This window comes from Lonchura striata, chromosome 6 (assembly GCF_046129695.1).
Source record: "Lonchura striata isolate bLonStr1 chromosome 6, bLonStr1.mat, whole genome shotgun sequence".
NCBI classification, from domain to species: domain Eukaryota; kingdom Metazoa; phylum Chordata; class Aves; order Passeriformes; family Estrildidae; genus Lonchura; species Lonchura striata.
The window spans coordinates 21,814,201-21,839,048 of record NC_134608.1 but is presented as its reverse complement, the minus strand read 5'-3'; the positions used below and the strand labels follow the sequence as shown (position 1 = coordinate 21,839,048).

General features: G+C 42.7%; 1 protein-coding gene across 5 annotated transcripts in view; it reads left to right on the top strand.

Moving 5' to 3' along the window:
* Positions 1-24,848, top strand: part of ADCK1 (aarF domain containing kinase 1) — a 72,760-nt gene that overhangs the window by 30,255 nt on the left and 17,657 nt on the right. For all 5 annotated transcript variants that reach the window (XM_021542838.2, XM_021542834.2, XM_021542835.3 and 2 more), the window contains 2 exons: positions 19,231-19,389; positions 23,118-23,276. In XM_021542838.2, the coding sequence (XP_021398513.1) occupies positions 19,231-19,389; positions 23,118-23,276 (318 nt within the window). The remainder of the gene's footprint in view (positions 1-19,230; positions 19,390-23,117; positions 23,277-24,848) is intronic.

The following is a 24,848-nucleotide window of genomic DNA, read 5'->3' as shown; positions in this document are numbered from 1 at the left end:
AGCAGAGCAGGCTGGCTGCTCCCTGCAGGCCTCTGCCTCCATGGGCTTCCATGTGGCAATCTCCCTTCCACAGGAGCTGTGGAAAGCCACCCCAAAATCAAATTACCACAATAGGCACCTCTGGCACAGTTTGTGTGGTGTCTCTTAAAGGCTGAAGGTGGTGCTTGCAGGTGGGACATTTTCACTCAAGTGTGTATTCAGCTGCCACTGATAATCCCTGGTCTCTTTGTGCTCTTGGGAGCTAGAGGAATGCTCCGTGCCTCATTGATTCCCAATGAAGCAGCTCAAATACAGTCTCTGCAGCAACCTTACCTCATAGCATTCACTTCTTTCATATGGGCAGTGCTGGGCAATATTTAATTTTAAAGCTACAGGGGAGGGAGGGTAAAAAAGGTAGACATTTTAAGAAAGTAATGGAGAGGAAATGGTAACAAGAGAGCAATGATAAAAGAGATAAATGAAGAAAATAACATGTATAAAAATAAAGGACCTTGTAAAATTGGGCAGTATTAAAAGCTGATGTAAATGCCCATATTAATAATTACAAGGTACCAAATCAAGATATTTAAAACCAGAAATGATTTGAGAATCCAGTGCACCAAAGCTGTCATTGCTGGAGCCTAGAGGGTTTAATAGGGTTACTTCAGTAACAAATTTAATGCCAGTATAGCTAGATCCTCAGTATATTTTAAATATGATATACTTATCTGAAATAGAGGTGGCAGAGCAGCAAAATGGAGTATCAGGGCAGAGAAGAGTGCAGAGAGGGATCCTGAAATTTTCCCTCCTGGGGCCAGCATTACACCTGAGAACTTGCAGATGAATTCAAATAGAAGAAAAAATGGCAATGAGGGAACCTTCTCAGAGTGCCTGGGCCTAGTCCTGCTGCTGTCGAATTCTGTGGTAAGACTTCCAGTTCTCCAGTCAGGCCCAAGAGCTGGGCTCTTCAAATGAATCTTAAGTGTAGGCAAGAAGTAATTACATACAGCTTGGATCACTGCAGAACAAATGGGACAAAGAGCAACTGGAAATACAGACATACCTAGGGAGGGATGTGACAAGCTAGCAAATTAGGCAAGACTTGCAAAAGGGCAGGAAGATCAAAAAAAGACAATTTCATGTACAGAAGCATTATATTTTCAATCAATTAGAAATAGTCTGCTTTCTGATGCGACCTACTCCTATGAATCTTATCACGGGCTTGTATGTTTGACAAATGTTTTGTGGGAAAACTGGCTTAAATGGAGACCATACCAATGGGACAGATGTTTGAGCAAAGACAGAGCATTTGTGAGGTAGATTTATGGTGTTCACCATGACTGTTGTCCCCACACAAACCTACTTGATACCCTGCTGATGGGGGGGGTCTCCCATTTTAGGCCAGCATCATGGCTGGGGACTGGGAGCTGCAACATGTAGCTCTGATGTAAAGGCAACTGGCATGTGTTGATTTGGCACAGAAGCAGAAGCGTCATATATGCTGACTAGTGGGTTGTCCTGTCCAACCCTATTTTAAGTCCAGGGCCAGTTTGTATACCTATCACATTGGGATCATTGGGATAAAAATAATCAGTTGTGAGCAAACGCTGGCTTTTTAATCTTAGCCAGTGTGGTTTGGATGAGGGATGGTGGGAGGTGATAATTCTCTGGAGTGTTACATGCAAGAAGTTGAGGTGGGTAGGGTGAGATTCACAGGGTAACACAAGTAGTAGCAGTGGGAGAGGCTGGGCAAAGAAATCTTTACAATAACTCTTGGAAACAATCACCAGTGAGATCACAGAGCAAGAATTTTTTGGGGAGACAGTGGAGATAGTGCAGGTTGGGCTTGTTCTGGGTGTATTCCTTGGAGCATTTGGGAAAAGCTGTGTTGATAAGAATGGCTGTTAAGATATGAATGAAAGAGTCTCTCCTACCTCTGTTTTTATCTTCCTTGCTTGAACAAGATTCTGAAAGTGAAAAGGTGTCAAGCGTGGAAAATGAAAGCAAGCTGAATATGTTCTTTCTCTGCAGAACTATTAATGACAGAGGGAGAGACAGCTGGTTCAGCTAAGTGCTCTAACTCAATGAAGTGCATGCAGAGCAGAGCCAGGCAAGCTTCTGGTGAGATGTGGACACCACACATTTAGGGAGAAAGACTGATGAGGAGCTCTGGAAAAGAAAACTTTCAGAGTGGGTGCACCTTAAAAGCACAAAATCTTTGTGCTTAGAAACTAAAAAAGGTGGAAGAAATTTTGACAGCACTGGGATTAGGGAGATTTCCTCCCTTTGGTAGGTTTGTTGGAAACAACTGTCATGTGGCTGTGGGATACAGGGATATTGGGGAGATGATGCCACTCTGTTCTGATTAAGGGCATTTCACAGCATCCCTTGTCATAGGATGGAGTGGTTGCAGAAGGACTTGTGAGGTTTTACAAGCCTGCTCTTCCAAATATCCTTTGGGCCTTTGTTGCCTGCCTCCACTGCTGGCCAGTGCATTCCCTAATATAGGTCTCACTTCTCTGCTGTATAATGCTGTTACAGCTGAGATACTAGGACATCTCCTTGCTTCACTCTATATTGTTCTCTATGCCAATGCACACTTTTACCTTTTTCTAGTCCCAGAATACCTCCTTGCATCACACATGTCAGTGGGCCACAGCCTAGGTCTACTCACTCAGCACCACTATATTTCTTCTCCTGTGTACAACAAGATGTTGCTTTTCACAGCCTAGTGCTCACCAGCTTCCAACCTATCCTTACACACTGGCATTTTAAAATAAACTTATTGACCATTTTCCGAAGGCTTCTTATTCTCCCTCTTGATATGTTTGTGTACTCCATACTCTACCCAAGCCTTAACTCATGTTGGAGGTAATTTTCCTTGGTGGGAGACACTCTCTTCATCCCCATCTGTCACTCTTTCCTTTTAGAAATATCCCAATTCCTGCTCCTTTCTGGCAGATTCTCCAGTCATTGTTCCTGTCTCTGGTGTGAGGTTGTTTGTTGGGGATTAGGGCAAGGATACAGTTTGCACTCCCCTAACTGAGGGTGGTGTGGTCCCAAACAGGGTCTTTCCCATGTTGATGGGGTGCTTGTGCAGTGCAGCTGCCCATGTGCTGTATCCAGGCTGTCATTGCTGGGGGGGGGGAGGGGGGGGGGCGATGGGCTGGTGTAAGGCATGTGACTAACCATGGGAATGAGTGTTCCTCCTTGTTTCTTGATTTGCCTTCACATCTAACAGTTGCTGAAACTGTTGCAGAGGAGTAGAAATGGTTAAAGCTGAGTAGTCTCAGATGTTATCTAAAGATCACAGGTTAAGATAAGAACAATTTACTGGAAACAGTAATGAGATAAGAAAACAAACAATAACAGCAACAGTATTAATATCGGAAGATATAAGGCAAAGAAGCAATTTATGTGAAAAGCCCCTGTCAATAAACAATACCTGACTGTTCTGTCCACCACTTTAACTCAATTGGAAGGAACCCCTTCTCCTTGGAAGAGAGTCCCTTTCTCTTACCACTGGCATGAGGTGGTGTCAACTTTAGGGTCCTTGCAACACCCCTCCCTGCTACTGCAAAAAATTAACCTGGTCCTGATTGGAATTAGGGCACTCCCAAAGTTCCCAAAGTGTTTTTTGGGTTGGGTACATGAAATAGTATTCATCTGTTGTTGAAATGCACCCATATACACCTGAGAATATGGTCACTACAGAGATCTGCAGTGATGCCGCATGGGCGTTTGACAGGGAGGGACAGAAATTGTATGGCCATCTGTACTGCCATGGAAAAGACAGAGAATGAGACCACAGCAAGGTGCTAATCCCCAGTGCAAGAGATTTCCCTGTCCTCATACTGCTATGAGAGTATGAGAAATAGCAGGACTAGAAAAAAATACTTTCATTTCTGTATGGCAGCCTTTGCTGTACTAGTGACAGGGAGAAAGATGGACTTGATTCCCTGATTCTTCTGGAATTGTCAAAGAGCATTTTAAGCTCTGGCAAGACATATGCTTATTTCTGATTTGCAGAATGATTCAAGTAATGCTCAGCCCTGTGGGAAAGGAGCTAGGCCTTCAGTAGGCTGTTGGGTATTACCCTGCATGTCCTACTGCATCCTACTTATTCCCAAAGTAAAATGAGCCATTTTATGTAGCTGGATCTATATGCTGTAGAGAAGTTTAATTTACTGTGCTAGATCATAAGGTCTTCATATCATCATGAATGAAGGTTGCTGCAGGTTTTGTTATGGCTCCAGAAAGCCTTTTCACAGGTGGGCAGTGTTGTCTAAGCCATCCAGGATGCCAGGACATGTGTCTGCTTCCTCCAGTGTTGCACAGCCTTGTGGTTGAGTGCTCTGCCCACAAGCACTGATGTATGGCACAGTGCACAGTTCCTCCTGTGGTTGCTTGGGGCTGTGCATTGATGCAGAATGCTGAACACCCAGGTCTCATGTAGCTTGTGAACCTGGTTCTGTCCTAAAACACCATCTCCAGTAATGCTGTGCCGTGAACGGTCTGCAGTGATGGTCTGTGAAGTCCATCACTGTGCCTTACATTACTAACAGACTCTGGGCAACTAGATCTAGGTCGGCAAGAGCCTCTTTGCCTGCTATAGGTGTTGTCAGTCACAGGGGAATCTCCTCACTCTGCATTACCCTCCATTACCCACCAGTGTGGAAACTGAGCTGTGGTGGCAGTTACTCTGACAGTGTTAGGGGCTGGAAAGTGGGATGGGAAGATATGGCCCTTCTCCCACCACTCTGAGTCTCTTGCAGTACACCCAGCAGGGCTTCCAAGCAGATGTCAATAAAAAACACATTTTTATTAAAACTGTAATGACAAATAAAAAACCTTCACATTTCTTTCAATAACTTGGGAAATAAAACCCAGATTTTTATCTATTATGAAAAGGATTTTGGCCATAAAAAGGTAATTTAAAGAGTCTGAGATGGATGGCGAATAGCATTAATGTCACCCAGAACAAATGGTCCTGCATTACTCAACTGAAAGGCACAAGTGGCTGTCTGTGCAGATCCCGCTGCTGCTGCAGCCTCTGCTGTGCTTGCCCTGCCTTGTCTCTGGTAAGAGGCTCCAGTCACTGGCAAATCCCAGTGTGGCTGCCTCTACACCGAGCCCTTGTGTGGGCAGCAGCTGTCCAGAACTGCTGCTCTAAGGGCAGATGGGGAAAGCAAACAGAGTTTTATGTGGCTCAGGCACTGAACCTTGCTTTGTTTCTTGTGTTCCTGCTCACTCTGTATGCAAGCTCCAGTGTTATTGACCCTTACTGTCATGCCAAGGACAGCCTGCTGTCCTTACTGCCAGGGGAGCTTTTGAAGAGGGTACTGCCTCTTTCCATGAGTTTTCTTTCCAGTCAGAGCTCCTGGGAAAATTTGGCTGGATCCTGCTTATGGCAGCCTCTTCCTGGGTACTCTAGGCCCTTTAGTCTAAGAGAGGAAAGGTTTTGAGTATAGATTAGGGGATAACATCTTTTGACTTCTTTTAAATTAGTAAGATTTACAATACAGGAAGTTGGACAGTAGATTTTCTGAAGGATTGTTTGGAGGGCCTTCTGTAAGGAAGAGAAAACTTCAGATAGAAAGTGCAATGGGGAATGGTCTGGTAAAAATAGTTCTGAACTGGATGCTCAGTGACATTTTTTGCTTTCAGTTTACAAATTCTTCAGATGCCTGGGGGTTAGTGTATGACATACCTGCATGGAATTTGTTGGCTCAGTGTCTGCAGATGGTAAGCTGTGTTGAGTACAGTTTTCTCAGAGTTTTGATTATACCAGAAGTGTTGCTCTGAAGCAAATTACATCTTGGCTGATAGTACACATGGCAGCTGTGTCAGGCTGTATTCAGTGTCCACATCCTGCAGAGGTGTTGTATCTGTTGCACAGCAATGCTCAAGCCATTGGCAGAAAACACTTTTCAGCATGTGGGTAACCCTTCAAATTTCAAACAATTGCTGGAAATTGCAATCTATAACTGGGATTGATAGTTCTTATTATTTCATATGGAGACTTTATTTTTTCAAATGTGTATTTCCTTTGCTCAGCAATTTTCAGGCATTTCTGACACAGCAGGATCTATGTAGGGGCAGAAACATTGAGGTGCTCAATGTTGAGGGACTGGCTTCTGTTTCAAAGCCCACTGCTGATACCCTCTGAAATATTCTTGATGCTCTCATTTTAGCACAGGCTGGGTTTACTCTGAAGGAGTGAAGAATCCCATCATCTGCCTGCCCACTGATCTTTTAATATCCTACTTGATGCTGCCTAGTTATTATCTCTTAATTTCTTTCAGAATTTTACATTTGCACAGTTACTTGGCTCTTGACCCATCAGAAACATGAAAACATGATGCAGTGAGTCAGGCAACTTTTGGCAATAGGTTATTTGTAGATGAAACAAATGACATAAGATTAAATAAGAAGTTACAGGCCTGACCTTGACATATCTGTATTTTTCTAACACACAGAGTAGTCGCATAGTATTTTTATGAATTTATAAGATGTACAGTGATCTAATAAGTTTTGGTTTATGGCACTTCTGGGATCTGTTTGACAGGCAGCTCCTGATTCTATGGAAGGATGCTGAGTCATAAAAAACACTTCAACTCTGCTTGCAAGTTTTCTTCCCTGTGAAAAAAACTGCTAGGAGCATTGGAAATTCTCCTTATGAGAAGCCACACACTCAACATGCTGTTATGTTTTGAGAATTGAGGCAAAAATTCAGATCTAAGTTGTCTCAACATTCTTTACACCATTAGTCAGCAAAGTGTCTTTATTCCTTATAGGCAGACCAGCCTGAGGATGTTTTGTTATGTTATGTATGTGAACATTAGGCACATTTTGCACTTATTTTCTGTAAGCTTTGCAGTATTCAGTTTTACAGGATGTGTGGTTCGGAGCCAAACCTCTGAAGCTGTCTGTGACAACTGAAGAAGTAAACTCACGTGACCGATTGCTTATGCCAGGACAGCTCAGCTGAAGCAAAACTACAAGTTTCTCCCTTATAAAGCTCACATAACCACTGCATCTCAAATTGGCAAGTTCTTGGAAAAGGCTCTTCAGCACCAGTCCTTCGAAATTCCAAATTATTAGTAGAAGATTTACATTAGTTAGCTCATTTTGGATAATGAATGAAAATGAAGTGATATCAGTTGTGCATGGAGAACAAAACTATTGGATGTAGCTGATTGGTTCAGGTCTATTAACTGATATTCCCTTTTATCAAGAAAGGCTAGAAGGAGGCTAGAATGATTAAAATTACCAGGGCTTGTTAAGAGGGGTTATAGTAAAGAAGTCTCTCCATGTAACTTTTCCCACCTTGCCCTTTGTAAACTTTTGATGTCTTTGCACTGGCTGCCAAGAAAACCTATAAGCCATTGCCCTTGTCCCGGTCCATCTTTTGTCCTTTGGATCATAACCTAATCTCTTCCTCTTCTATTTTTTGTTTCCTTTTTGTTTGAAAGAGGTGTGAGGCTGGTTCTTAGTGGGATATCCTGGTAAAGGCCTTTGCCAGTCCCTTGCAGTCATTAAAACCAGCTCAGGAATTACAGATTGGCTGCTCCAAGATAAACACTTGAGACAGTGGGTGGTGCTCAGTCAGTGAACAGGAAAGAATGGAAAGGTATTTGAGCAGACTGGTTCTGTGGGCCTTACCTAACACTGATCACAATGTGTGGACTGAGTGTCTCCAGTGACTTAGTATCTTGTACCTGATGAGGGAGAAAATGCAGCCTGACCACTTTGGGATACTTTCTCCTGGCTTTGCTCACCACAGGACATGTCTAAAGTGGATCTCAGCACTTGGCCCCTCTTTGGTGAGGTGAATCCTGGGTTGTAATGAGGTACTTTTTGAGATGGTTGCAATAGATGGAATCCACCAAGCTTCTTATCTTCATCCACAGAAGCCCAAACATTTTGAACTATAGGAAACAGAGCTACATATCAGTTGGTATTTAGAGGCTTCCTGTCCTGCTCCTATTCCAGAGGCTGACTTTTTTGCTCCATTTTTGAGATGCATCAGCCTGAGGGAAGGAAGAAAGGCAGTTGGATTCTGGCTTTAGAATAGTGGGTTGCTAGATTGTTTGGAAATGTGTGTGAATTAATCAAAATTACCCCCCTAGCTTTGTTTCCGTAGCCCACTTTTGTCCTGGCAGCAACCTCTAGCAGTACATACTGGAGATGGCAGAGGAGAGCTTACATTCAGGCTGTTTTCTACTACACCATGGACTGTCAGCCCTTCCCTTTTGCAGCACTTGTCACCCTGCAGTGGCAGTGGTGCATGCTAGGCATGTAAGTGTAGTTGATTTATGTTAACTGTTGAAACAATAATGTTTAATCTGTAAAGTGCTAATCTATTTTTTATGTTGATTATGAATAGGCCAGCTGTGCCTACTTTCCTATTCATAGAGTTTAGTGAACAAGCCTGTTTCACAGGCTAGGTTTGGAGGGTAATTTACATGAGAGCAGACACTGCTTTAAGGAAAGTAAATCAGCTGGGTTACACCCTTGAAGCAGGGATTTGGCAGCCCTGCACTAAGATCTGGGGACAAGGAGAAAAAACACGGCAGGAAGAGGAGAAAGATAATAAGTGTACTGTAGAAGAGGCAGACAGATCAGAGCAGACATGTGAAAAGTAGGGGAAATATGGCTAGGAGAAGAAAGGAAAAGTTGATATTCAGAGGAGAGATTGAAAAGAAAGAAGCAGGGCAGGATGTGGCTGGTTTAGCATAGGACTTTTCTCTTTGCATCAGTGCAGAGAGCTCATGGCTCCATGGTTTGTACGACCAGTCATTAGGGATAGCTGCCAGGCATGGCTGCCCACATCTACCAGACCATTCCCCATTGCACTTTCTATCTGACCTAATGCATGGTGCCAGTGACACTGTTGGTAAAGTCAGTTGTAGATTTAATTTGTTGTGCAGTTGTCTCTCTTGAGGGACTTCTATTGATCTTCATTTATTTCCTGAGAGTGGGCTGCAAAGGATACAAACTCCAGGGCCTCATCCAGACCTCTTTGTAAGTTATTCTACCTCAGCTTCTGTGTAGTCCCTGCACCTTGGTCTCTGGTGTGGATGGCTGAATAGCTGTGTCTTCTATATTGACTTGTCTGCCATGTGTGCTGGTGTTTCAATATTCCATCAAGGGACAGTCAACACCAGTAACTGGCTTATGAGCTTTACATCTTTGGCAGATCTTTACTACCTTTTAAGTATAATTTTTCTAAAACAGTGATCTTATTATATTCCTTTCTTGATACCAGTTCAGTTCAGGCATGGCTTCCTGCATCTGCCAGACTGCATGTGCTTCCAGGTCCACCTCAAATCCCTACTCCTGCTTCCCTGTTCTATTAATCTGGGGCAGTGGTGTGCTTCAATAAGACTTCAGGCTTCCTTGTATCTATGTAATTATAACCAAAGCCAGAGGAAGGATATGGATACTGGGCAGATTCTGTTTGGGACTGGGCTTTGCCCTCTGCATGCCATCATTGTACTGTGCCTCTGTCCACCCTGGTGACAGGCTGCTGGATTGTCCTATGCTGCATCTGTCATTCCTGCTCTTTGTCCCAGGTGGTGAAGATCATCAGAGGGCTGGAACACCTCTCCTGTGAACACAGGATGAGAGAGTTGAGGTTGTTCAGCCTGGAGGAGGACTGGGGGAGACATCATAGCATCTTCCAGCACCTAAAGGGGGCCTACAAGAGAGCTGAAGAGGGACTTCTACAAGGGTGTGGTAGTGATAGGACAAGGGAGAATGCCTTCCAACTGAAAGACAATAGGTTTAGTTTAGATACTAGGAAAGAAATTATTTTCTGTGGTAGTGGTGAGGTACTGGAACAGAGAAATCATGTCTGCTTCATTCCTAGAAGTGTTTAAAGCCAGGCTGGATGGGGCTTTGAGCAACCTGATTTAGTGGAAGGTGCCCCTGCCCATGGCAGGAAGGTTGGAACTAAATGATGTTTAAGGTCTGTTCCAACCCAAACTATGATACTATGAAACAAAATGCAGTACTGTCCTGCGCAAACACACACTCAGGAACCCTGTGCATAGCCTGCCTCTGCACACACACAAACACTGTCCTGATCCTATTCTTCATTTGCCTTTCTGTGGATGGATCTTGCCTACCATTTCTCATACAAGCTGTGTACATAAATGCCCTGCTCCATGCTTCCTTTTTAACTCTGTGCTCAAGGCCTGGCACAGCTACACTTCCTGACCAAATCCTTGTACCCAACCTCTTCACACTCTGTATAGTCACATAAAACTGCCCATACACATTCCCCCCCTCAACCCCCCTGCTTTGTCTTATATACTTCTTGAAGCCCCCCCGGGCTCTCAAGGCTGAATCAGAGGCATTTAAAATGAGGCACAGGTGATGTGTGTTTCTCAAGGTGGCATAGGTGATATGTGTCCCATATATCCTCAGGCTCTGGCAGCTGGTTATTTCTCACAGGAGTGCTGCTGTTGTGCAAGCTTACTGCTGGCTGGGCCCTTGGGGCATCTCTGCAGTCCTTCCCTTGCCTGGCTGTGACTAACATGGAGCTTATTGTTGTGGCTCCTTGACCCTTTCCTACACAGGTTTCAGCCAGTGCATGGCAGGAATGTGTTTCTATCTGGAGTCAAAATGGTCTTGGAAGTTCATTTGTTCCCGGGTGTTTTCTTAAATCTAACCTTCTTGCTTATGTGGCAACTGGCCCCATCTCTGTGGCATTTCAAGTGAGGCTTCATCTTGGTACAGGTAAGAAATTTTTTACATTGAGAACTACCAGTCATGGCAACAACTTCCCCAGGGATGTAGTAGAGACCTCATCACTGAGATTTTCAAGGCTTCCTTTCCCTTGAAAAGTTAAACCAGGCCATCTTTTGAGGTCCCTTCCAACCAGAGCTGTTCTGTGAGTTGATGATTCTTTACAAATGTTCTGTCTTTGCACCAGGCTGCTGGCAGCTGTAGGGGTGATATGTCATTTGGGAATATGTCTTCAGGAGTTCAGTGAAGGGGTTCTGTGTGTTGGGAACCTCCACATATCTTATTACATATGTGGCTCAAGAGAAATGGGAGCTTTGAGGGGATGTGGGTCAATTGGCTTGTTTTCACCTGTAATTTGTGAGCATTTGCACTTGATTCATAGATTCAGACCACAAAATAAGGTCAATGTTGATTATAAGGTCAAGGCTTCAGGCATGCTTGACAGGAAGTTAGTGACATTCTCTGTTGTGATGAGAAAGGAGATAGAAGGGATGGCTTGACTGAGAAGATTAGGAACTGTGCTTTAGCTTCGTTGAATGTGAACAGGAATGTGACTGAAAGAAGATGACACAGAAAACAGGCTGAAATTGTAGTTTGGCTAGAAGCAGGCTGATGTAGAGTACAGAGCCAGAACTACAAGTCAGCAGAAAGGAAGTGGGAATTTTATGTGAGCTATTATCCAGATGCAGTAGTGGGGGTAGAGGTTGTGTACAGAGCTTTGTGTAGCATCTCCAGAAAGCTAGGAAACGGATAAGCCAGCTGCTCAGATATACTAAGAGAGCAATTAAAAGAGCAGAAGGCTGAAGAGACTCTTCCCTTCCTTAGGAGCTACTGGGATATTCCTGCTAAGTTAGCACTTTCAGCTCTATTGCCTGGGAGCTGAAGAGCTGCAAAGAATACAGAAAGCCTTGAAAATCTTAATAGAAAGGAGCCACTACTGCTCTACATCAGCCATGGAATAAGAATCTCTTTGGGCAGATGGGATGCAGTGGAGTTGTCTTCTGCTATGCTTCCACTGTGCACTGGTGTAACAAATGAGACCCTCCTTTGTTAGCAAGGAGAGGAAAGAGGAAGAATGCTTTCAATTAAAATACAAAAGATGGCTGGGAGTGGCATCATTGTGTGCTCTTGAAGGACTGTGATTCCAGTCTGTCTGAACAACTGACCAGTGTGGCTCCATCCTCACAGACAGGGGAGATGCAGAGGAAGTAGTATTTCCCCAAAAAGAGAGAAGAGAGTGGATTTAATGAGCATTGCTCAACTGGGAGAAACATAAAATAGCAAATTAAACAGCACATTTGTATGTGCAAAGGAAGAACAGGGAAGCATCTGCCCCATAGCCTGCACTGTTGGAGTGAATAAGTAGCTCACAAGTCACTATTTTCTTTTTCAGCATGATGGAATGGAAAGCAAACAGGATTATATATGTGTATACACACCTTGGCTTTAGTCTGTGCATTTTGCATAGGCTATAAGATAGTTATGTCATGCAAAATAGAGTGCACAGTGACAGTGTTTACTGTGCACATAGAGAGACTGCGGTTTTACATCTTCACTTTCCACACAAGCATAGTTGTTGGTGGACTCTTGCTTGACCATTAGGATAAGGAAGCACTAGCTGCTGTTGGAGGTCAGTCACAGACAGGCTGGGCTGCAGAAATGGTTTAGGGTATTCAGGAAGATGTTATTTTATATTCTGAGATGGAAAGAAGTTGGATGCTGAACAGGTCACAGGTCATTGTGCTAATTAACTGGATCTGGAGACAGAAAAAAAGCATTTTCTCAATGTCCATGTCAGTGTCAGAAGGACTGTTAATCCTTTTGTTATCACTTGGGGATTCTGAGGAAATAGTTGATTCAGCAATGCAAGGTTCTTCCACGTTCCATCTTCTCCACAGGGAAGTGAACTGGATTTGCAGCTTAAAATGATGATGTAGCTTCCAACAGCAAAACCTTTCCCTTGGTGTAATGGGCATTTTTAAGAAATAGAATTTCTTGGAATGTAATTCTGTGTATAAGGTTATAAACATGAGGGAAAGCTACCTGTATGTAGTACTTTGACCAGGAATAAGGTTCACGCACACAGGTGGATGGATTATAAACTTATTTGGAGACATCCCAGCTTTGCTGTTTCCTTTCTCTGGTTTCATCTGTTATGCTTGTGCTAGCAAAGATGTTGTGCTAGCTCTGCAGATGATGTCTGGACACTGCTTTCTTACAGTTTAGCTTGATATCTGCCATACATCAAAAGTATATTGTGCAGTTTCTCTGCTTTCAGAGTGCTTTGTGAAACCAGCACCTGGACGAAGAACAGCCGAACGAAACTAAACACGGAAGAGGCTGTGGTGAAATGCTATTGGAAAACCTGTAGAACTCCCAACTGTTGAAAGCACTTCTGGGTGCTGTGCTAATCTGTTAATTTTAGCAACCTGTGTTTCTGGAAGGTAGTAAGACATTCAGTAGCTTAACTGGTGAAAAGCATTTATCTCCTTGTACCAGTCAGGAAGATGTTCCTGAGCCAGTTGTATTCCAGTATTGCTATCACAATCCTTGCTTTTGTTAGGCTGAATGTTGTTTATTTGTGGGAGCCATGGATAAGTGGCACACCTTTTAGAGAGATGGGAGATGAGGTCTACCTCACACACAGGGTCCCAGGAGACATTCATCTGCTCTGTCTGCTCATTGCTCTTACTGCCTGTTGTAGCTGTCACCACTGAGATCTAGGTTTCGATCTGAGATGAGTGATAGTCTCAGACAGTTCTGCCTTGTCTTAAGGGTCTGACTTACTCAGGAAAATAAATGAATGTGTCTGAGCACAGACTATTATGCAGGAGCCATCAGGGATGGAGTAAAAGGTGCTTTTCCTTAAGGTATAGTTCTGTAATAATTAAAGGTACTATAGCAAGTCAAGTAGACTGATACTATTGCTGCACAGCTCAATGGATGGATATAATGAGTACAAGAGTGGCTTCGTGTAGGCTTTTCCACTGCTTGTCTAGCCAAAAGAGACTAGAGAAAAAGGATCATAGGTGAGCAGATAAGGAAGTAGGATTGTAGGTATCAGACAATGAATGAGTGAGCAAATGTTAGTCTCTGGCTGAGGGGGACCAAGGACTCTTCCTTTAGCAGAGCACATTTTCTGTAACACTAACGCCTTTGTAACTGAGAAATGCTGCCAGTAGGATCCTAGAGAAGATTCTCAGGGTTTTAGCAGGTAGTGGGCTGCATGGGTCCAAAGTGTTACAAGGTAGAAATAACAGGAAAAAGTGAACTTCACGTCCCACCTGAGTCACAGCCCTTTTTCTGCAAGAAATGCTGATGGACAGTCCTGACTTTGTGAAATATTGGTAGTGATTAACAAAGTTAGCAGTGATTAGCATGCCAGGAGCAAATATGTACCATTGGCATGTGAAGTGACATGTTTGTGACTGTCTATATGTATTTTACAGATAGGTTTTTAAAAGCAAAACTAAAAATTTGGCCCTTATAAACTCGACAAGGGCAGATTTCTAGCTGTGTTGACAGCCCTAATTCTGCTCACTGAAGCATGAGCACTGTTACATGGTGTGGCTCAGCATCACATGGGATATCAAGGAAAAACAATGTTAGACCTCAGCTCTTCCAAATTCTAGGCAGGCACCTTATTGCATGTCTTCCCCTGAAAAGAACCGCCTTATTTCTCCATCCTGTGCACTGAAAGATGCAGGGATTTTTTGTAGTAAGCCATAGGTAACTGTATTAGTGCATGAGAGCACACACATACCTTTACCTACATTCATTTGGATGCAGCATATACCTCTCTATATAGGCACACATATGTGTAAATGTAATATGAACACCAGTCAATTCATTGAAACCAAAACCACTGCTCTGTATATATCTACAATATTATTAAAAATAATGTATTAATAAATACATGTTCTTGACAGATGAATTTAGGAACCATCAATTAAGCTTGGCATTCATTAAGTGGGGAGAAGTCCAATCAGATTGCACTGACTCAACAAAGCTGCCTATAAATTGTGGGCTTTTTGTTCTGATGTTTGATGAATTATTCTTCATAATCCACTGTCTACTGTAATAAATCTAATCTTTCAGTTTTTGCTGTCTTAATAATTCTCAGAGCAACACTGTGACATTTTGTTTCCATAGAGGGGCTAGAAAGGCTGGAACAATGGAAAAAAAACCTCACTTGCTGTCTGGGAAGTATATTGCTCTACAACAAAGTAACATTTTTCTCACACTTAGAGCTTTGGTTTTGCAGACTTGCAGGGATCAATGAGCCCCTGGCAACATGAGCCATTATGTGTATCTTGTTGAAAAGATGACCAGCCTAGGATGAGGTTCATGTTCCTTAAACCAGGAAGGGCATTCAATTTGAGGGCAATAGTGTGCTAGCGTTCATAAAGTGAATTCCAAAAGTCCTGATGCCTTCTGCTATTAACAATCCTGCATCTCACTGCTTCCTGAATTTGTCTTGAACAAACTGCTGACACATGGCCAACATTCATCACAGTGACAGAGCAGAGCCACCACATTTCATGTAGAATGCTGTTACATAATGTTGGGCTGGGGAAGGGCTCCATGACTTAGGCTCCTGCTCCAGAGTACCGTGCTAGCAGCCTTTCTGGAGAGGGAATAGAACATGCCTCTCTGTGAAGTGGGCAAGTTGAAACCAGGCAGTAATACTCCATCATTTGCTGCAAAACATAGATATAAAAATGTTGGGATTAAGAGGCAATATATTTCAAAGGAAATTAGCTAGCAAGACATGCACATTTAACTTTTATGGTTTAGAGATTAAGATATCAAGCTGGAACTTGGGTTAAAACCCAGCTCTATTCTCAGAACATGCTAGGCAGGTCACATAAGGTAATACTTTTAGAAAGGACTCAGGATTTGGGAGCTTAAATCCAATTGATTTCCAGTATCTTCCTAAGTGTTTAAGGACAAGATTGGCAAAAAATACTGAGGCATGCTAGTGCCCAATATTGTGGCATCAGGTAGTATGTGCTGCAGACCTTGGGAAGAGCAGCTGTGCTTTGGGAAAGCACTTCAGCATGTGAGGAAGCCTTTAGCTGACATCTGGGAATTCCTGGAAAGCATAAGTGTGTTCAGGGCCCATGGTGGCTGTGCATCTCATACCATGGTGCTCTGAGCTTAATGTGGTTTCTAGGTGCAAGCTCAGCACAAATACATAATAGTAAGTGTCAAAGTAGATAGATCCTGTTAGAACTTTTATATCAGTTCCTTGAGGTGTGGATACTAATACTAGCAATCATGCATATTTTGCATATTTAAAATTAAATGAGCTTCATTCTTCAGAATTAAACAGTCAAGGCTTTGTTTCTAGCAAGTGAAGTAAAACACACATTCATTTGCTGGTGGAGCATGTGCCTGATGGGGACCTGACTTGCAGAAGGAGCGAGGGAAACCACTGTCTGCAGGGACGCCTCTCACCTGTATGGCTGTAAATCTGCAGCTGGCTGTCCTGTTCCTTTGAAAGAGCAGCCCTAAAGTTCCTTTTAAACCTTTATTAAACCTGTTGGGAAACTACTCTTGTTTCATCTGCTGCCAGGATTACAGATGGTAACGAGTTTGATGAGGCCATTTGAGACCAGCTGTAGCCTGGAAAAAAATTGAGAGTTCCTGAAGTCAGGTGGGCTCCAAGATTGTCCTAGACCTTTGCTTGTTAATCATCCATCCTGGAAATGACAGTTTTTGTTAAGGGTGCTTGTGAGCAGCAACAGCCTACAGCCTGTTCCAAGAACTCCCTGCTTGCACGAAATGGATGCAGCCACCTTCCCTTGGAAAGACCCCATTCCCCCGCAGGCAGCATGGGAACCAGGCTCACCTCTTCTCTGCTTCCACACCATATCCCCTCTTGCTTGCTTTTGCATGTCTGGGAAACACAGCCCGCAGCAGAGGCATTAGCTGCCTCCATCAAGCTGAGAAAAGACAATTCCATAATGAACAGGGTCATTTGCTAAGTGGGGGGTCCTGGAGCCCAGCCATAATTGTGCTTCTGTTTTATCTCAGCCTCACACCTGCTCATGTAATGGCTTGGCTGTGATCTGTTCCCTCCTCCTGTGCATACTCTGCCCTTCTGCTTCTGGGGTATCCATCAATTCTCTGGCCCTATTACAGTCTCTTGCCTTGCTGTCCTTGTCTGCAGCTTGTGAATGTACACAAATTTGCCCTGAAATTGTGGGAGGGCCAATGAGTTGGCTCTGTGGGACATGACTTCTAACCTGACTTCCATGTCCTAAGTTGCAAGTTTTTAGATGAAACTCTTCTATCCAAAATAACTCCTAGACACAGCATTCTTCATCTATGTTTCTTTAAAAAACCTAGTCATAAGGTATATAAAGATAATAAGGTATATATTATTACTGCCAGAGGGAACATGTGCAGCTTTTTCTTCCACCTGTATGCATTCAGTTCTTGTAAAAATGGCAGGATTGACAGTGTAGGCAATTAAGAATTTTTCAAATCCAGAGCAGATGGAATTTTATCCAATTTATATATGATCTTAACATAAATATACCTTACTGGATTCAAGCCACTGAACCCCCAATTCTTTTAACCTTGGGGGATGTTACCCAGCCTTTTGACAGTTCGATTAGTAACCACTTTGTAAAGGATACATCCCTGTGATACAAGGATGTAGGGTAGTGAGAGATGAAGAAAATCCCAGTTTGACCTCATGTGGCAGGTTCTCTGCATTTTTTCTTCCTTATGGGATCTTACAGCCCAGCAGGCTCTTGGCCACCTTAAATCTTTACCCTTAACAGATCCTTTCTCCAGGCAATACATAAACTTCACATAAAGGTAAAAGTCCTTGTGTCTTGAACACATTTTCTCTTGAGACACAAGTGTCAATAAGTTTGAATTATGGACCTGCTGTAATTAAAAACCACATAACTAGTTGTTTTTAAATGCAGTTGTTTTACTTAATTGATTTTGCCGCCAGGACCAAAGACAGTTAATTAAATAAATAAAATGCACCTTCCTAGTGAATTACTGGAGGCAGCTGAGTCTGTGTTGGTGTCTAATTACTGCAAATGCTCCAGTTTGTTACTAGCAATAGTTTTCTGTGGAAGGGGCTAGGAGAGAAGGGGGTGGGGTGGTGTGGGAGGGGGCTCATTCCTTGGCAGCTGCAGGAGGGAACAGGCTGCTCCTTGTAGTATTTTTCTTCCTTTTCAGCAAAAAGAGTATTCGTTTAAGGCTTTACATGAAGACTTTGCTTAGAAGGTCTTTATTCATATTTAATTGCTAGGTTGCTGCAGCTCCCATCTTTAATTACCTTTTAAAAAGCAGGTTATGAAAATGCACTGACATTCTTTCTTTTTTGTTACTGCATAAATTATAGGCTTCTCAACTGCTCACTTGAAATCAGTTGAGCCTGCAAGAAGGGTAGGACAGGTTCCCTTTGCTGACTTCTGGAAACCTCAGAGCTTATATTCACCTTGCACTACAGAGCAGGACAAAAATCCTCAACTGACATTACATGCACTATGCTTGAAGCCACATATCTGTGTTGGCCCTTCTTGTGAGCTGTGACTGTGTGGAGGGGCCTGTCTCATCAGCTAGGCTGAAATTGCACTACCATGGCTGTAGTGTTGCAGAGCCTGTGCTGCCTGGTGCTGCCAAGAGGGTCTCCAGCAGGGTGCTTTGCTATGCAGGGGAGGTGGGCCTTTGCCCTCTCCCATTGTTTCACCCATGTCTACCTTGGATTTTGCTTCCTGGACCTGCTCCTGGTAAATCTACTTCATCTGCAACTTTCCTTGTAGTTCAGTCCTGAATTTCTCAGCCCGAGCTTCTAATAATTTCCTCTCCTGCTTGCCAAGTGCTTTGCTATCCCTAACTGGTGCTTTTTCTGAGCTGAGAGCACTGGTTACTTTTATGGAAGGTGTGACAAAGTCCCATCTCATTAAACATGTTTTCAGGCCAAGTTGTCAAGGTTGAAACAGCAATTTTTGTCCCCCTGCCCTGAATGCAGCCCTTAACCACTGCTTCCAGTCATGTGCTGGCTTTCACCAAGTAAGCTTGCTGCTGTTCTAATGCACAGGAATACATGCTGTCAAGTTTCAGGGGGGATGGGGGGTGGTATTAAATATCTGCAAAAGAAATACATGCAAAGGAACAGCTGTTGAGTTCTGCACCCAGGATGCTGGCCATAATCACTTCAAGCCATTTTCAGGACAGCCTGAAGAAGTCTCTCACACACTGCCTGGCCACTACAAGTCCAAGATGATATGTGCTGCTGGGACTTTGTCACAAGTTTCCATAAGTGGAGTATCTCCAGGGCACTTGTGTGTATGGCAGACCTCACTCAGAGGCCAAACAATGACAAGGCTAAAAGAGAGGACAGAAGAAGGATGAAAGGGCCGAGTCTGCCCAGCTTTGGCACATCAACTCTCTGGCTTATGGGCAGGGCTTTCCTGAGAATGGCCTCTGTTACCCCAAGCTGATGCCTTTCTCTTCTCTTGGCAGATAAAAGAGCTCTTTGTGAGTTTTGAGGACACTCCCTTGGGAGCAGCATCACTAGCCCAGGTACACAAAGCAGTGCTGCAGGATGGAAGAACGGTGGCAGTGAAAATCCAGCACCCCAAGGTCCAAGCTCAGAGCTCCAAGGATATTTTGGTCATGGAGGTAAAATTACATGTAGACTTCAAACTTACAGAATAATTGCCATTGAAGTGTATGGGGACCGCGTTAATCATGGTGTAAGCAGGTATAAAAACACCAACCTGTGCCTTTGAAACCTCCACAGAGATCAATGCTGTCTTTCAGGAATAATACAGAAAATTGGTGAGGATTGCAGTGTTGGTGATTGTATGGACGGAGAGACTGAACAACAGGGTAAGAGGGAAGGAGGGCAGAAGGAGAAGACAGGTAAAGATGAATGACATTATAGTAAGTCCATATAAGACTTAAGAAATAGAGAGTGAGTCCTGAAGTCTCTTTTCAGCCTGTGTGCCCATTAACTGGTCTCAGGGACCATTTACTGATGTCTTATAGTCAGGCCTGTGTGGTCAAGGAAAATAATTGTTTATGATCAGCATGTTTTTCAATTAAATTCTAGTGTGGATGCAATGGTGGATGAGGTTGCTATGATTCAGTTTTGTTTCTTGATCAGCTCCTTAATGCTGAACTGATTAATGGTAGAAACAGAACCACTAAAATACAGAGAGGGTCACCTAACAGGGGCAAATACACAAATGAGAGATTCAGCTAGGAAAAAGGTTTCAATGCCTAGCTCCTGTTCCTCTCCTGAATGTTACCATTCTTATTTCCCAGTGCAGTGCTGTAGCTTTTCCCAAGCTTCTAAGTCTAGCCATGGAAAGGAGGAAATGGAAATAAACTGCAACACTGTACTGCATTGCAACAGACAAAGATACCAGCAATATAGTATAGAACATGAAATGGGCAGGGCTGTGATGGAGGAGATGGGAAGGATTAGGTCTGTAAGTGGTAACACTAAAGTTTTTTGCTCTCCTAATAAAGCATATATATGTATATGTCTGTATATACAGTAAGTGCACATTAATTGGCAGACAGGTAAGTCCATGGTACTAAAGAGGGGAAGCTTAAGCTGAGGAGTTCTGATGAATGTTTGGAGGTTATTGCTGATGCAGTAACACAGTTCTCCATCACAGAAGATCAGAAATCAAAGATTCTGCCAGCAACCTCTCAAAGTACCATGTAACTAAAGCTTCTTTAGGCAGTTAAAATACCTTGCTTTGAGCAATCCTGGCTAGTCTGCATAGAAGCACAGTTGGTTCCAGCTGGGACACATAAGTTTGCATCTGAGTATTTAATTTGAACTCATAGTGTAAGAAACTTTTGGGTTCCATAGAGATCTCCCAATAAGAATAGGATCTATCTGTTTCAGTGATGGTTTGAGAACACAGAACTCTTTGAACTGGCTTTGGGTCCAGCTGTAGATTTGAATTTGATTCAGATCTTCTCCAGGACTCACTGCAGTGGTCTGCCCAATGAATTTGCTTCTGTGAGTCATCATGTGCACAGCACTTCTCAGGAGGCTTATGACATCCTTCTCTCCCTCCCAAAACAAGGTGGCAGAAAAAGAGCAGTCAAGGATTAAGGATGAGCAGGTAATGAAAGAGTATGGGATCAGGGCAATAAGAGGATTCTGTGTGAATGACCCAAAACCTGTGTTTACCTCGGGACATTTGCCCTTCTAATAGTGAATATTACAGGAATATACCTCCTCACACCATGTTGCTGTGATTGCTGATTATACTGGTAACAGACATTTAAATAGATTATTTTAGAATTATTCCTGTCTTTTCTGGGTTTAAACTATTCATTCTGGGAAACTTTGAAATAAACCAATGTTTTTTCTTTTGGTAGTTTAGTACTGTCCTTCTTGTACAGGCAGTCTGGTTTACCATTCACATATTGTATATACACAGGTACAGGAAAGTAGCTCAGAATGTGACACATGCAGTTTTGTTTTTAAAAGGTCTTTTTTGTGGAGTCTTGGCTTTCATGCATCATTGTATCCTTGTGTGGGACTGTCTTTGTGTAGACTGCATAGAAAGCCAGATCACATGTGCTAATGTTCTGGTCCTTTAAGAATCAGACAGACGCTGCAGCTAGGTAAAGAGGTTAATTTAAATATTGACGGAGATGGTCTTATCTAGACACTGATGGGAAAGAATCTAAACAAGAAAAGGTAGCTGGAAAATTCCTAAATTCACTTGAGGTTTCATAGCATCAATGCTGACTTTAAAAACCAGTACAGCATCTGATAAACCCAGAGAGAGATACCTCTGCTCTCTATATATCAATAATTATTTCAAGACAATATGTTAGACAAGTGTCAGAAAAGGGACAGGCAAAATACTTGTTAGGATGTCCCTGCTGATGGTCAGGTTGGCAAATTGATTGAAAAGAGCATTTGAAGAAAGTGAAAAAAATGCATGAATTTTCTCACGTCAGGCACCAATGAAATAATCTTGGAGACTCCATGAAGTTTATGTTCATGTTCATGAAGATCGCTGGTTACATTTAATTTGGGTGACATAAATTTGAAAGGATTTATGCCTCTAGATATAACAGTAAAAAATACAATTCAATAGTGTCTGGAACCTGGTGATTACATTTTTAAAGGAACATTGAGTTTGCAACTGACATTTAGATAAGAGAAGTTGAGACGGGGTAGAGAACAAATGTTGTCACACAACTGAACAGGAGCAGTGATGGTTCATAAATTTATTTTTGTCATACATTTCAATGATAGCAGCTTCCTGTGTGTACTTTAAATATTCCTTCTGCAGTGCAGGAGTTCCCACCCCAGTGGTGGAGATTGAGAAGGGGAAACTGTGTAATAACACATACTTAAAAGCCTTTCTGTTTCCAGATGAATGTACAGAACAGGTGAAATAAGGACAGTAGAGTGCATTCTATTTTAATTTTTTTTTTTTTACTTATTTTATTACTCAGTTAGTTAAAAACAGTCAAAAAATATTTTCCTTAAGGTGTGGTCCAAATTGTCAGCTTGTATAAATTTGCAGCTCTGGTAGAGAAGCTATCCCTTTGTATGAACAGAAAGCATACTTTGCTGCTGTGCAGCTTTGATTATGCCATCCAATTGTTGATTCACTCACTCCTTAAATGTTCCTTCAGTCAAATGTTTCAAGGAACTTTTGGCTGGGATTTTTCAAGGTGCTGTGTCCCTGAATATCTAATCTCTTTAAGAAGAAGAGCATTCCTTGTGGTGAATATATGATACTTGGGAAATACCTCCTCAGCCTTGTGAGAATGGCTTTGCCTGATGCTGAAGAGCAACTTGCCCTCTGCACTCCACCAGAAGTGTTATTTAAAGATCTGTAACCTACTTACTGTATCCAAACTCCACTGTCTTCTTTGAACTGCCCAGAGGATTTTCTGTTCTCAGCAGTGGAAGAAGTAACATCGAGGTGACAAATCTTACTTTAGATCTTCCTCGTCTGCATTATCTGAGAGCTGTTCAAATGAAGCCAAAGAATTACTTGTAGAATTATAGGACTCAGAAGATAATTGCTCCAGGGCAACACCCTTGGTGAGATCTGGCCATGTGGTCTTCTCCAGAGCTTTGTTCTCTTACTTCTAGGCAGCAGCCAGCTGGCCTCCCTTTGATGTGTACACCATCATTTAATTCCTAGATGTACCTTTCTCTGTGGAAATGCAGGCCAGAATTTTTGTTACATGACCAAGGCATGACACTGTGTTGTGATACTGCAGGAATCCTGAAAGCACTTGTTTTTCTTATCTGTAAGTTATATGGAGTGATCCTGTCAAGACAGGATGTGTGTGTAGCTGTGTGGCTTTGGAGCCAGCATGCAACTGATTATCTGTTTCCTTGTTCTCAGGTTCTCCTCTTGGTTGTGAAGCAGATTTTTCCAGATTTTGAGTTCATGTGGCTGGTGGAAGAAGCTAAGAAGAATCTGCCTTTGGAGCTGGATTTTCTCAATGAAGGCAGAAATGCTGAGAAGGTTGCTCATATGCTCAAAAACTTTGACTTCCTGAAGGTGAGGAAACATATTTCTCTCCATGTATGTGCATTAATAGTCTCTGTGTCTTTTGCCCTTCATTCACCAAGTGGAGGAACCATAAGAAGGGAAAATGGAGTTCAGCCCCTCTGTGTTGTTCGTCCTAGACTGCTTTGCTAATACAGACCAGAAAATGCCCCGAGACATGCTTTCTTCTTGTTTGTTTCCTGCTGAATGCACTTTGTTGGGTCAGGAGTGGTGGCTTGGGACCAGCAGTCTCTGGAGCCTGCTGCTCATTTTCCCAAGTTTTCCTTCTGAATTTAATTTCCTTTTTCTTTCTGAACTTGTTCAGAGACTGTGAATTTGTCATTCTTTGCTGAGCCATCTGGTGGTACCTTTCCTTGGGCTCTATCTCAACTAAGGGCAAGAAATGGACATACAACAGAAAAGCTAGACTGAAACTGATGATGTCAAGTAATATTAAGGACATTTTGTATCTCATGAAGAAGCATATTCACATGAGTCCTTCCTACTGCAAAAAAACACATTCTCACCCTAGAATGGGACATTTATCCTTTTTACACATCTATGGCTAATGCATTCATGTTACTTCATACAGAAACCAAATTGCACTCATGTGTGGTCTTCCCCACTGATGCTTTTAGCCCACCTCCCCTGCCACATACTTAGGTCACTGATAAATGTCTCAAGTACAACCAGACATGTACACATCTCATTCTTGGAAAGACATAAGGCCACATCTTCAAAGTCACACATTCAGAAATCTTTTACTGACATACAAGAGACACAAACCTCCAGTGTGTGCTTTCTGGAAACACACATAGTGCCATGTTTGCAGTCACTGATGTGACTCTGCCCATGGCACATACAAAAAGGCAGCAAAAAACTCATCCTGTGGACCTTCCTGGATACACACTTCTAAATTAGCTTGTTCCCACTCCTGTTTATGCAGACATCCCAAGATAGCAGTGACAGAGGTCTGAAATAAGGTGAGTTTTTGTTAGGCTTTACAGGCTGATATATCCATTTTTCCTTGGTAAGGGATGTAATTCCCTGTTGCCTAATGCCAGCTTTGGAGCAGTCCTTTTGGAGCCCAGTAGCAGCAGTGGCCTTCCCATAGACACAGGCAGCTAAAAGCCACCACAGGGAAGGCCAGAGGCCAATGGTTCTGCTGAGTGGGCGGTCATCAGAAGTGATGCACCTTAGAGAGTGTGTCTGTTACAGCTGTAAGTAGCATACTGTGAAGTAAATCCCCATGGAGACGGCCAATCACCTCCTTGCTGGGGTAAGGAGCTATCATGATATCAATATGTGTAACAATAACAAATGACTTGAGATGGCTAAATAATGGATCCTCCTGTCTGACCTGCCAATTCAGAGATGTGTTCATCACCTAAAAGCAACAGAAGAATTGGGCTTCTGTATCATAAATTTTCCTAAACATGCTAGAAAGCTGAGAAGTAGATTTTGTGCTGTGAACCTGTTTGAGCTTTTAAAGCCAGAGATAAATTATTTCCACACACAAGCATTAGAGCCAAACATCTGTGAGTAATTAAAAAAATCACTGAACAATTTGGCTATGATTGAGAG